General features: G+C 47.8%; 1 protein-coding gene across 1 annotated transcript in view; it reads right to left on the reverse strand.

Annotated features, from left to right (window-relative positions):
- Positions 1–5,791, reverse strand: part of NXN (nucleoredoxin) — a 152,407-nt gene extending 146,616 nt beyond the window's left edge. The window contains exon 1 of the mRNA XM_070395436.1: positions 5,352–5,791. Coding sequence (XP_070251537.1) covers positions 5,352–5,723 — 372 coding nt within the window. The 5' untranslated portion in view covers positions 5,724–5,791. The remainder of the gene's footprint in view (positions 1–5,351) is intronic.
- Between the last annotated feature and the right edge of the window lie 7,193 nt (positions 5,792–12,984).

Genomic DNA, 12,984 nt, shown 5'->3' on the forward strand with positions numbered 1-12,984 from the left:
CGGAGCTGGGAAGGAGGCAGTTCCGTGCTAGGGGGTGAGGTCTGTACTGCTCCAGGACCCAGCACGGTCCATTTGACCCCACGTGAAAGAGCAGCAAGCCGCAACTTCCATGCTGCCCAGGTGGAAGCTGCCATCAGTAGAAGACACGCTTAAGAGCTTTGGCACACCACAGAAGCATCACCAAGTGCATGATGAATCTCTCTCAAGAAGGTGCCTCATCCTCTTAAAGCTGCTGCCCTTATCATGCCTAGGCTTCACTGACCGGCCGCCTCTGTGTCGATGGCAAATAGAAGCGTGGAGCTCAGTCATTAGCAGCGCTATCAGTACTTTAAGGAACAGTACTTTTTAAAAATATATTTTTTTTTATTGATTTTTTACAGAGAGGAAGGGGAAGGGATAGAGAGTTAGAAACATCAATGAGAGAGAAACATCGATCAGCTGCCTCCTGCACACTCCCCACCGGGGATGTGGCCGCAACCAAGGTACATGCCCTTGACCAGAATTGAACCTGGGATCTTTCAGTCCGCAGGCCGACGCTCCATCCACTGAGCCAAACCGGCTAGGGCCTTTTTTTTTTTTTTTTTAATAATTCATTTGCTTTTGTTTCATTCTTCCATGTCTTTCTACTCAATTATAATCTTTTCGAGGACAAATCTTTCAACTGCTTAGCTGTATGCCCTTGTATGCTTATAAAAGTCATTTGTTTGAGAAGTTAAAAAAAAATACACCTCATCACAGTTTTGCCATTCTATGGTGTGATAGATTCCAAAGGCTCGAGCTGTGACATGCATTACTAAATCCCATGACAATGTATTAAGCAAATAATAGCTAGCATTAATGGGGCACACACTGTGTGCCAGGCATGTGTATATGATCTCGTGTTGTCTTTACAACAATCCTGTGAGGCAGGTGCCATTACCATCTCCACAGACATGTGGGGTAACCTGCACAAGGAGCAGAGCTACTAAATGGCAGAGCCAGGATCTGAACCCAGGCCCACCCATCTTTCTAGGCACTACGCTAGACAGCTTCACTGTGCAGAGAAGAAAAATGAGATTAGAACATGCATTACAGATAATGGGACGAGGAAAAGGCCTCTTCAGGAAAATTGCTCTTATTACTTTAACTGGACTGTTGTCTTTTATCAGTCGGAGCCACACAGTCAAGAGAGGGAACCTCTCCGGGCTGGTGCAGGCTTCTTATGCAGAAGGCAAAAACCCCCAATTTCCAAAGTTGTGCCTTTTTGCCATCTCTTACCATCTTGATCAAAAGCGGCCTGTGAGTGTTGTAGAAATCGTCCTCGTAGTGCAGCGGTTCTCAACCTGTGGGTCTCGACCCCTTTGGCGGTCGAACGACCCTTTCACAGGGGTCGCCGAAGACCATCCTGCCTCTCAGATATTTACATGACGATTCATAACAGCAGCAACATTACAGTTATGATGTAGCAACGAAAATAATTTTATGGTTGGGTCACAACATGAGGAACTGTATTTAAAGGGCCAGAAGGTTGAGACCCGCTGTCTTAGTGGCTAGGGTATTTGGATTTAAGGGAGAGAGAGTTGGGTTGGTACCAAATCTTTCCCCATCCAAAGGGATTCAGGTCAGTTCTAGGGCCACGCCTCTGATTTAGTCGGAACCAAATGAACCACGCAGAGCAAGCCACCCATGGGGGGTAGCAAGAAGGTGCCACTTATCCTAGCTACAGAGGGTAGACCAGGGGTGCTGGACCAGATTCCCCTGACTCCGCCACGCTCCTGCCCCCACACTCTCTTCCCCTTTGTCAGGCAGGACATTCCAGGACCAAGCCAGACACCTGCAAACCTGTGCTCTTTGATGTCAGCACACCCACACTGACCAAATGTTTCCCATCAGGCATCCAGCCCAGGCCAAGCTGAGTCCTGTGGCTTTAAAAGCAAAACCAGTGCTCTCCTCTGTGATGTGGAAGTAGATCCTGTAGATCAACTCTCCGGTTCTGACAACTAAATAACTTCTAATGGGATAGATCAAAAATCCCCAAAGTCCAAATCTTCACCACTTTCCGACTATTTCTCACATCCTCGCTCTCCAGAAATCGGAAAAATGTCTGCCAACAAAACAAAAAACAAACCTACCCAAAACAAGTCTAACTGCCTTATCTTCAGGATTATGTTTCCTCACAAAACTGCTCTTAGAAATTCACTCAAAGTTCTATTATCACCTAATTACAATTCCTGTACTGCTATTTATATGTGTGTTCTTGGAAGCCAAAAAGTGAAGCTTCCGTTACTTTTGCACCTACCACTAAAGCAAGTAGGAATAGGATGACCTTCCGTCAAGAATTATTTTAAAAGATGCTGGAATTCTTTTATTTGCTGTTTTCTCACAGCTCCAATCAAGGGGTGAGGAGCTGGGCAAAATGCAGGCTTAACATATATGGTCATCCCCAGACGTTCTTACTACATAAAAGGGGAAATTAATAAAAGAAGAAAAAAAAGAAATACCACACGGCATTTTCTTTCCCCACCATAATTTTTCAATTTTCTTTAGAGAAATGCCAGCCAATAACTAATTAGAACCATATCCTTTGTTATCCCAATGGGAAGTATACGAATGGTCTTAAAGAACAAATGCTAATGAGAACTTTTAAAAAATTAGTAATCTGGAACTTTGGTTTATCTTCAATGTAAAACAAAATTCTCTTCTTTAAAGCCATTTTTGTAGTTGGTGAAACACAAATATGGTCCATCAACAAAAAGGTAAGTGTTGCCCTGGCCAGTTTGGTTCACTGGATAGAGCCTGTGGACTGAAGGGTTCCAGGTTCAATTCTGGTCAAGGGCACAGGCCAGGTTGCGGGCTCCGTCCCCAGTAGTTAATGTGCAGGAGGCAGCCGATCAATGATTCTCTCTCATCATTGATGTTTCTATCTCTCTCTCCCTCTCCCTTCCTCTCTGAAATCAATAAAAATATAGTTTAATTAAAAAAAAAAAAAGAAGGTGAGTGTTCATCCACCCAGCACCCTGAACTGGGGGTGCCCTGGACTTTTCACTGGTCTTATCATGGAATTGGCATCACAAGCACCCCAATTTCCAACAAGAAAGACAAGAACTCAAAATTACTGAAAAGGAGTTTGTACTACATCTCTGGTATCAAGATGGAAAATAACCCCTTTCAAAGTGAGTGCACAGCTTTTGTAATTTTCAAGAGTATGTTTTCCGTAAGAAACATAGCTGGAGTCTTTTTACCTGGTTGTATCACCTCAAATAAGAATGTTTCTGGCATAAGATCTTGAGTTACCTATTCATGAACATCCAAGACCAGAAACTACAGCCTCAAAACTGGACTTGTTTTAGAGAACTAAGTACACGGAAAGACACTGAGCAAAAAAATAAAATGTTTAAATACTTACGCACCATGGTTTGGGCACGTGCAGCATTCTGAACTATATTTTCAACTTGTGTCATCCAGACTCTCATCCTGGTGGAATTAGCAGGTTTAGGCTAGGGCCTGAGACACAGTGTTTTCATACAAAGGGATTGGCCAGGGCATAAAGAGACAGGCATGGCCTATGTCATATCAAATATTCTTTTTCGAGAAAAAGCTCAATTTGCTCCGTAGTTTTACTATCCAACGAATTTCTTTTCCCCACTGTGAAAATCACAGTGGGCGTTAGGTCTGTCACATTGTACCATCCCTGTGTGTTTGCAAAAGCTAGAAGTCACCGGTGTTACCCAATAAGAATACTACTTTATACAGACTCTGGTCTATAATAGACACTTGCCATAAGGATGGAAATATTACTTGGTAAATCACTTTCTGAACATTACTCTTCCCCAAAAGGCCTATAAAAACCACCACTAAGGAAACAAAGGGTTCCACGTTGTAAAGCAAAAATGGACTAACCACTCATACGAATGCACTACCAAACACATAAAGCACAGATGGGCAAAATTATCTTTAAAAAATGGTTAAAATGCCAGGTTTCGCCTCTGTGTGGTTAGTGAGCCCTTGTCTTTCCAGTGTTACATGTACAAGCTGCATTTGTTAAACTGTATTTCATACTTTAAATCCCAAGTCTGTACCTGACACTGCTTCAGGGCGGATGATTTACCGGAGACATTTGGGGGTCACAGGATAAGCCTCCTGCTCTCACTAAATCTAAATCATGCTTCTCAACAAGAATCCTTACACATAAAAGAAACACATGGCATGCCGTTACCATCCTCCCTAGAGGAAGCTAAAGGCCCCCAGAACAGCCCTTCTCCTGTCCACTGACTGAGCTTCTCAGAAAGGGAAGGGGCTGAATTCACCCGCTGCACACGAATGAAGCAAGAGCACCCCAAAACTTTTCGTTTAGGTTCATGACAAAAGTTCCTGAATTCATTTGATTAAAACGGACATCGTCGTCCAACAGATAACACTCAAAAACCCAACCTAACTTCAGCAGCAAACTGGGAGGAATGAGAAGTTGACAGCCACGTATACATTCCCCCAGGTCCTCGTTCCGCCGGGTCCATCTGCACCTATGGGATCAGGTCAGCATTTAAGGCGAAGCATGCCAAGGCGACAGTGGCCCACCAACCCAGCAACTAAGATCTGCAAGGCCGGGTCTGCTCCTGTGCCTGGGGGGAAGCCGGGGAGGATGGCTGGACCGGCCAGAGGAGGAAAAGCTCCTGGGTGGCCACTAGTTCGGGCCAGGGCGCAGAGCGAGTGAGAAAGGGAGAGGAGAGAGCTCCCTTCTCGCCCAAAGCCACGGCCAGCGGCCGCCTCCCCGGGGCGCAGGGCAGCCTGACCTCGGCCTCTGGGTCCAGGGTCCCAGGGGAGAGGTCCCAGAAAAGCACATTTCTCTGGAAAAGAAAGGAAACTTCCTGGTTTGGGCATTATGGGTAGGGGGCTGGCGCCCTCCCCCACCCACTACAGGTATCCGAGAGGGGTCGGGTGGCTGGGGGACGAAGAGGCCTTCCCCTGCAACTCTGCCCGGTAGGGGACAGGGAGTCAGGACCCCCCCCCCAGCGCAGCCACGCCGTACGGGAGGCTCCCAACTCGTGCGGATGCGGCTCTCGACTCCTCAGGACGCAAGCCGGGTTTGGGGGGCCCGCGGGTGTCAAACTTCCCCCTCGAGCGCGGCCTGGCATAGGCACCCAGGAGTTGCCGCAGCAGACCCAACCCGGTGGGGTCCCGGGATGGGGGGCGGCACAGCCAGAGGAAGGTGAGGCTGGGGGACAGGAGGGGAAGTGCGTGCAAAGATGGAGGAAGGGACCGAGGGGACGGACAGCGGGTGGGCTGGCGGGTGGGGGGCGGCGAGGACCCGGCTCCCGGGAACGCGCGGGGTGTGCACCCAGGCCGGGGGCGCCGCCGAGGCCCGCGCCGCTCACCTTCCTGTGCTTCTCCTTGTAGGGCAGCGCCAGCCACGGCATGTCTCGCACGAAGTCCTGCCACTGCCGCTGGTCCTGGTCCGAGGACACGAAGACGATCTCCAAGCGGCGCCGGGAGTCCGGCTCCGCGGCCGCCCCGGCCCCCGGCCCCGCTCCGGCTCCAGCCCCCGGCCCGGCCGCCGCGTCCCCCCGCAGGCGGCTGTAGAAAGCGGCCAGGCTGGCGCTGAGCTGCGCGCAGGGGGCGCTCAGGCTGCAGCCGAAGTAGAGCCCGAGCAGCGAGATGCCGCGGGCGCCCAGGGAGTGCACGTCCACCTCCTCGCCGCCGCCCGTCACCAGCTTCTCGCCCAGCAGCTCCTCCAGGAAGCCCGACATCCTGGCCCACCGCAGCCCCGGCACCGGGCGCGCAGGCAGCGGCCACCCGCTCCCTCGGTCCGCGCGGCGGGCGGAGGCGGCGGCAGCAACGGCGGCGGGAGGAGAGCCCAGCCCACACGGGAGGGACCCGCCCACACGAGGAGCCCCGCCCACACGAGGAGCCCCGCCCACACGAGGAGCCCCGCCCACTCCTGTCCGCTCACGCCACGCCCCCTCCGGCCCGCCCTCGCCACGCCCCCTCCGCGGTCCACCCTGACTGCCGGTCCGCCCCAGCGCTGTCCGCGGCCGCTGGGCACGGGGCGCCGCCTCGCCAAAGAGCCTGGGAAACAGCCCCGGCACGGAAGCTGACCGGCAACGCGCCACTCCGACGGGAATGCCGGGGCCTCAGTGCAGAAAGAAGGGTCCGCTGAGCCCGCCCTTCCACGGCTGCTGGACTTCGCCCTACCCTTCCCTTCGTTCCCTCTCCGCTCCCAAATCCTCAGTTCTCTCCCGACGTCTCCAAAGATTCCCACGATCCCCCCATCCCTCACCCGAGGTCTCTTACCCTTTCTTATTCCTCCCTCTCCTCTCTCTCTCCCTACACAAAGCATAACCCTTCCGCCACTTCGTACCCCGCTGACCTCTCCCGTGGAAGGCGAATAGGACTTACCACCTTCATGACAACAAGTATTTTCTCAGGCTAGGTCTTGCGCGGCACTTACTTTTCTGTGCGTATGTTTTCTATTCTCTGCGAGGATTACTGTATTTCTCGTGTCGTTGCTGATCTGGTGCTAGGCACACGTGGGGAATCCATAATACTTGTGGGTTGATCTCAGGTCATGCTGTGGGATTTGAGCCCACAGTCTGCAGCGGCCGTTCGCCACCAGCGAGTGGCTGTCCTCTCCACCAATGTATGCAACCGATGCCGCACACGTTTCAATCAACGCTGGCTGCTCTTCTGAATGGTCCCGTCTGGTGATACTTGAGAAAAAAATTCTAGGGATTTTTTTTTTCCAGTTGGCAAGATGCTACCCTGTGCTTAGAGAGAACATGGATTAAACAGGTGGTCTGTGGCAAGTCTTCCGGCCACACACAAGCACACGAAAAATGTAATGTGTTCCACGCCCACCCGCCACCTATGATCTTCGTTATGTGCCAGCCCAGAAACCAACAACAAGGTGAAAAGAAAAAAACAAACAAACAAACAAAAAGCACACACACAAAAACAAAACAAAAAACCCCACTCTCCTCACCGCCTTCCACCAGCCTTTCTGAAGTTACTATTTATTGGATATCTACCGCCATCTAACGGAAAGAGTGAAAAAGAAAATGAGACCTGCAGAGCTCAATGCTATTTGAAAATCGATACTTGGCAGCCAAGCCGAAATTTTATTTTATAGCAGCTTCACACCCACACAGACACACATGCAAATCACAGCATGCTTTACAGAGTTCATTTAAACCCCAGATTATAACCACAAGCTTTGGGCACGAATTTTCATGCCTAAGGTTCTCAATTTTTCTAGGATAGAACCTGGAATTTCACTGGTTTTCAGCTCAGTGAAGTGCTATCACATAAACCCGTGCAGGAAGTGGAGGTGAAAACCAAGAGTGAACTGGCAATCTCTAAAAAATTATGTTCATTTTCTTAGTATCTACTTTATATTGCTGCTCGCTTCACAAATAGGATCTTTGAATTTAGGACTGCCTTTAAGCAAGGAAGAACCCTATCACAAAGGCAAATTCTGGGTTAATTTTTAGAGCGTCATGCCAAAATTCTGTGCCATTGCAGGGACAGTATTATTATAAAACACAGAAAGCATCACTTTTTGGTGAAAACATGTTAAAGCACCCGGCCAGCATGGCTCAGTGGTTGAGCTTCGACCTATGAACCAGAGGTCATGGTTCAATTCCCGGCCAGGGCACATGCTGGGTTGCAGGCTGGATCCCCAGTGTGGGGCATACAGCCAGCCAGTGATTCTCTATCAACACGGATGTTTCTATATATCTATCCCTCTCCCTTCCTCTCTGAAATCAATAAAAATATCCTATATAATAAAAGCCTAATATGCAAATTGTTCAACCGGGAGTTTGAGCACTTGCTATGATGTGTGTGGCGTGGAACATGGTGGGGCCGCAGCCTCCAGGACCACAGGGGCCGGTCGGGCTCCTCATGGCTTCTCTCAGGAGCCGGTCTGCAAAGCCGGCTGGGAGAGAGCGTGCTGCCCACCCAGCTTCCATGCTGCGCCACTGGGTGGCCCAGAGGCCCACGCTGCACCCTGTCTCGCGGTGTCCGGCCACGCTCACCACATCTCCGCATGGGGACTTGAGCCGTGATTCAGGCGAAGGGGGGCGCACGGGGGCCCGGGGCCCAGGTGCTGCCCAGAGCCCTGAGGTCAGCTGGGACCTACCCTTCAGTGCCAGATGCTCACCCTTCAATCTCTGGCCAGGCCTAGGGACCATACCCATGCATGAATTTCGTGCACCGGGCCTCTAGTGTGTGTGTATATATATATATATATATATATATATATATATATATATATATGAAAACATGTTAAAGCTATTAAAACAGGCATTAAATTATTTGATATCTTTTAAAATTCTATAAATAGATTCATGCTTTATCTTATCACCCAAATCATATGTGAAATACCTGTGGGTGGGTTATATCAGGCACCCTTGAAAGCATGTGAGACAGATAGATCCTCTCCTCTAACATTTTCAAATAAACACTGAAGAAACATGAAATGACTCTAAGCTTTTATATCCTACGGAAGCCAAAGGACAATTTGGTGTGGAGGTAGGTGAAGAGGGAATTTGGGGGATTGCAAATTTGGGAAAATAGTGAAGTCATTATTAAAGTACTTAACTTTGGTAAACCAGGAGCAAGCCTGATATAAAGAGGCGGTTTGTTCGGCATTTTACTTTTATTATTTTACAGGAAAGCACTTTCCACTGGAGTGTGTCCAAGCCAGCCTCTGGCACCTGGGAAAGTGAGAGTTTGAGCAAGCTGCACATGAAATATAAATAAAATTTAGAGAATTGTTGGTGCAGCAGGCCTTGGTTAGCAGCCAAATATCACAGCTGCCTTTGAAAGGGGCGTGGAAAGAGGGGATTTGCAATGGAAATGATTCCAAAATCATAATTCTAGTGGGTGTTTGTTACAAGAGGCCCAAGGAGACTCACTGGGCTTCCTGTAAAGAATAGCCAACATCCTTTGGCTTCCCGAAAGCACTCTCTCTGCTCATGTAGGTCAAGAGACACACTTAAAAAGAATGTCCTGCCCAGCCGGTGTGGCTCAGTGGTTGAGCATCGACCTATGAACCAGGAGGTCATGGTTCCATTCCCAGTCGGGGGACCAGGTTGCGGACTTGATCCCCAGTGGGTGGGGGAGGGGTGCAGGGGGCAGCTGATCAATGATTCTCTCTTATCATTGATGTTTCTATTTCTCTCTTCCTCTCTGAAATAAATAAATAAATAAATTATATATATATATATATATATATATATATATATATATATATATATTTATCCTTACTGGTATTTAGTTAGTAATGTTACATAAATTAACTGGCTATTCTGAAAATTATTATTGTTTTAAAATAATTATTAAGGAGCTACAAAATGCCTGACATTGTACAGAACATACACAATCACAACATTTTCCTATTGGGAAATGGAATTCTAAGGTACATGATGTCATACAAAACATGCACAGAAAAAAATATACATGTTTGTCATCTTTAAGATTCATAAATCACATTCCTTGGTCTTCAGGTGTAGTAGCATTTGTGCACGAAGATGTATGTGTGCAGATATTTATTGATACACTGGTGAAATTAGAAAAACACAGGGAAGAGTCTAATTGTGAATCAAAGAGGATGATTCAGTTATGGCACTTTCATCATTAAGGGATATAATCTGGCCATTGAACAGAATTAAGGAGATTTCTCTGTACACTTATTAGTCTCCATTCTCCAGAATATATATATATATATGATAAGGAATTGCCTAGATTAGGTTGTTGTAATTTCCCATTGACCTTAATCACAGGGCATGGTAACTAAGAGACCTCCCATATTTCAGACACACTGCACTGTAGACTAGTAGTCCAATGTCCCCTTGGTAGTCAGGATCAGTCACCCCACCCAGCATAGTAACTCCCTTCTTTGCCTGTTAATTCAGAGATATGAGGAGCCCAAAGTGGCTGGGTCTTAACTTCCAGTGCAATGGAACCATTGTTGTGGCTCCTGGTGGAAGCATTTTCCCCTTTGGAATTAAGATGTCTAGACCAGCAAAACATAAGTTTGTAGGAACAAGAAGCAAAATTTTGCTAGTGGGTACCTGAGGAAGAAGCAGTGAGTGATGACACTCCCATTTCCACCCCTTGATTCCTGGACTCGTCACATACACTGACGTGGAATATCTCTGTGATGCAGCACAAGAGAAAGGAAGGTGCAGAATAGGAGGACATACTAGGCAACCGCTTGTAAATTTTTAAGTGGAGAAAAATACATATGCAAACATAATGTTTATATATGCATGACATGTATCTGGAAAGACATGTAAGAAATAGTAACAGATTGCTTGGGGAAGGGAGTTAAAGGAAATAGATGTGAGAAAAATATGGAAGCTCTAATTCCGATCCAAGAAAAAAAGTACTTTTTGAAATTTCAAATAGGACTTATTCAAAAGACCACATACTATAAGTGGAGAAGAAGGATTTAAAGGACAGCAGGACATCTCAAAATGAACGAGAAAAAATGTCTTACGCACAAAAATTCAAACTCTGTTATAGCAAAACTGCTGGCACAAAATGAACAATGTCATAATAGAAAAGCTTCCCAAATCCCATAGTTCAAAAATGAACTGACAAAATTTGAATCAAAATTGATTCAAACAAAAAATTGTGTTCCATTTCATTGAGAGTCCCCTGTAAAAGATTTTACCTCTAGATGGATGCCATTTTACAGTTCTTACATCTGTTTTATCTTTTCCTTTTTAAAAGGCTGGTCTTTTGCAGCAGATCCACTGATAAGGGAAACTGCTTGATAGAGAAGTGAGTGAAGCAAAACATGGAGGTGAGACTTGAGAAGGACCGAGATGAAGGCAGGGAAAGAAGGGTGCTGTCCTCAGGTTACGGCAGAAGTGGGGTGCTTATGTTTCTAACACCAACTTGATCTGTAATTTTGGGAAGTAACCATTATTGTTCACTTTATTGTTCATCTTGTCTCCCAGAAAAGCAGAAGGAGTCTAGTTCTTGAAGCCTCCTAGCTCTTTTCTGAGTCAGAAGTGCAAGGAGCTAGAAAATCAGAATGCGTATTTCTATTTGCCTCCAATACTTCTCAGATCAAATCTCAGGATCACAACTTGTCATCCACGTGCTCCTGTTGCAGATGTAGCCAAGGTGTCTGATTCGTCAACCAAGTCTGAAGTCGGTCCTAGCAATCCACCAGACTGCCAGACTGCTTGCCAAACCTCCAATAACGCTGGTAAGCAAAGCCAGAGCAACAGCACAAGAGATAGCCAGCAGATCTGGATGGCTGGGTACGGGCGAGTAAATAAAACTCCCAAACAATGATGCTGAGGGACAAATCTGTTCCAGAACATGGAGACCACCCACCAGAATCAGGCTGGAGGCTCGGGCTCTGTCACTGGGAACAGTACAGGATACTTCTGCTCTCATCGTGGCTATCACAGGTCAAAGACAAAAAGAATGAAGAGATAATAATAATAAATATTTTCTAAGAATTTACACTTGACTGAGGACAGGACACAAGTCAAAGAAAGGACACGAAGTCAAGAAGTCCAAACTCATCTCCCAAACACGAAAGAGCACAGGTTGTTAAGAATGATTCTGATTCTGAGCGCCCTGGCTGGTTTGGCTCAGTGGATAGAGCGTCAGTCTGCACACTGAAAGGTCCCGGGTTCGATTTCTGTCAAGGTCACATGCTTGGGTTGTGGGCTCGATCCCCGGTAGGGGGCGTACAGGAGGCAGCCAGTCGATGATTCTCTCTCATCATTGATGTTTCTCTCCCTCTCTCTCTCTCTTCCTTCCTCTCTGAAATCAGTATATATATATAATTTTTTAAAAAAAAGAATGATTCTGAGCCATCACTTCTAGATCCAAAAGAGATAACTGGGAATGGAAATGTTTGACTAAAAACTAAACTTGGACTGAAACATATGTGTCTTTCTGGGCACACATTATAAAAGCAACACGCTGAGTTTAGATTCTATCCTGGCACGGAGGAGAAGTCTGAGCAGGAACATAATCACGTTTCTGTGCTGAGAGATTGCTCTGTGGGTGGTTTGGAGAAGAGCAAGGTAGGAGGCATGAAGACCAACTGTTCCTATTAAATGAAAAACGATTAGAGCCCAGATATGGCAGTGGCAATGAGTATACAAAGGAACGGAGGGCGGGGGGGGGGGGGGGGCAGGGATTTGAAAGATATTTAGAAGACATGTAAGGGATGCAGTAAGCAAGGCATCTAAGCCTAATAGAGCATGGATGCACCATTCTCCCAGATGGGAAACTCAGGAAGAGTGGGCTTGAGGAGGAAAATAAGATCTAATTTCGGTCCACCCACGCTCGGGAATCCCAGGACAGCTCTGCCTGTGGGAGCACAGTAAGAGCCACACCCTCTTAGGGAGCCCTCTAGTCTGCCTCTCAGATCTGCTCCCCTGACCTCAGGGTGGGGGTGCAGACTGACTTAGAGATCTGACTTTTTTTTCTAACTGCTCCCCTGATGTGTTCAGGCTGTTCCTTGCTTTCTGAGGCTTCCTACTGGGGCATGAGCCCTCAGTCCTTCTGCTCCCAATTCACAGCCCAGAGGGTCCCCTGCTACCCCTCATACTGGTGCTGCCTCCTGAGACCTCAGCGAGCCCCCCTTATACCAAAGGGCCTTCTCTTGGGTGGAGATGGGAGGTTCCCCCTAAAACCCAGGTTGGCTTCAGCGTGCTGAGTCCCGGTCCTACTCTCAACCCTACAAACTCTTCTGTCCGCATGAGGCAGCAATGCCCGAGCAGGGCACTCCATGCCAGGTCCTCATTCTGCTGCCTGGCCAGAGGCCTGCCTGCCAGTGTTCCCTGCAGATGAATGTCTCTCTCAAGTGGCAGGCGGCTCAGTGTGGCGAGCTGAAGAAGTCATCACAAGCTTTTACCTTGAGGCACCTGAGAGAGCAAGATGGCTGGTCAGCAGCCCTGCTGGAGCCATTGGAGAGAATCTGGCCAAGGTTCTTGTTCTTGCTGTGTCTGCTCAAACGGGCAGGTCTGAGCC

The sequence above is a fragment of the Myotis yumanensis genome, unplaced genomic scaffold (genome assembly GCF_028538775.1).
Source record: "Myotis yumanensis isolate MYYU_CA2020_CCGP unplaced genomic scaffold, mMyoYum1.0.hap1 SCAF_16, whole genome shotgun sequence".
Lineage (NCBI taxonomy): Eukaryota > Metazoa > Chordata > Mammalia > Chiroptera > Vespertilionidae > Myotis > Myotis yumanensis.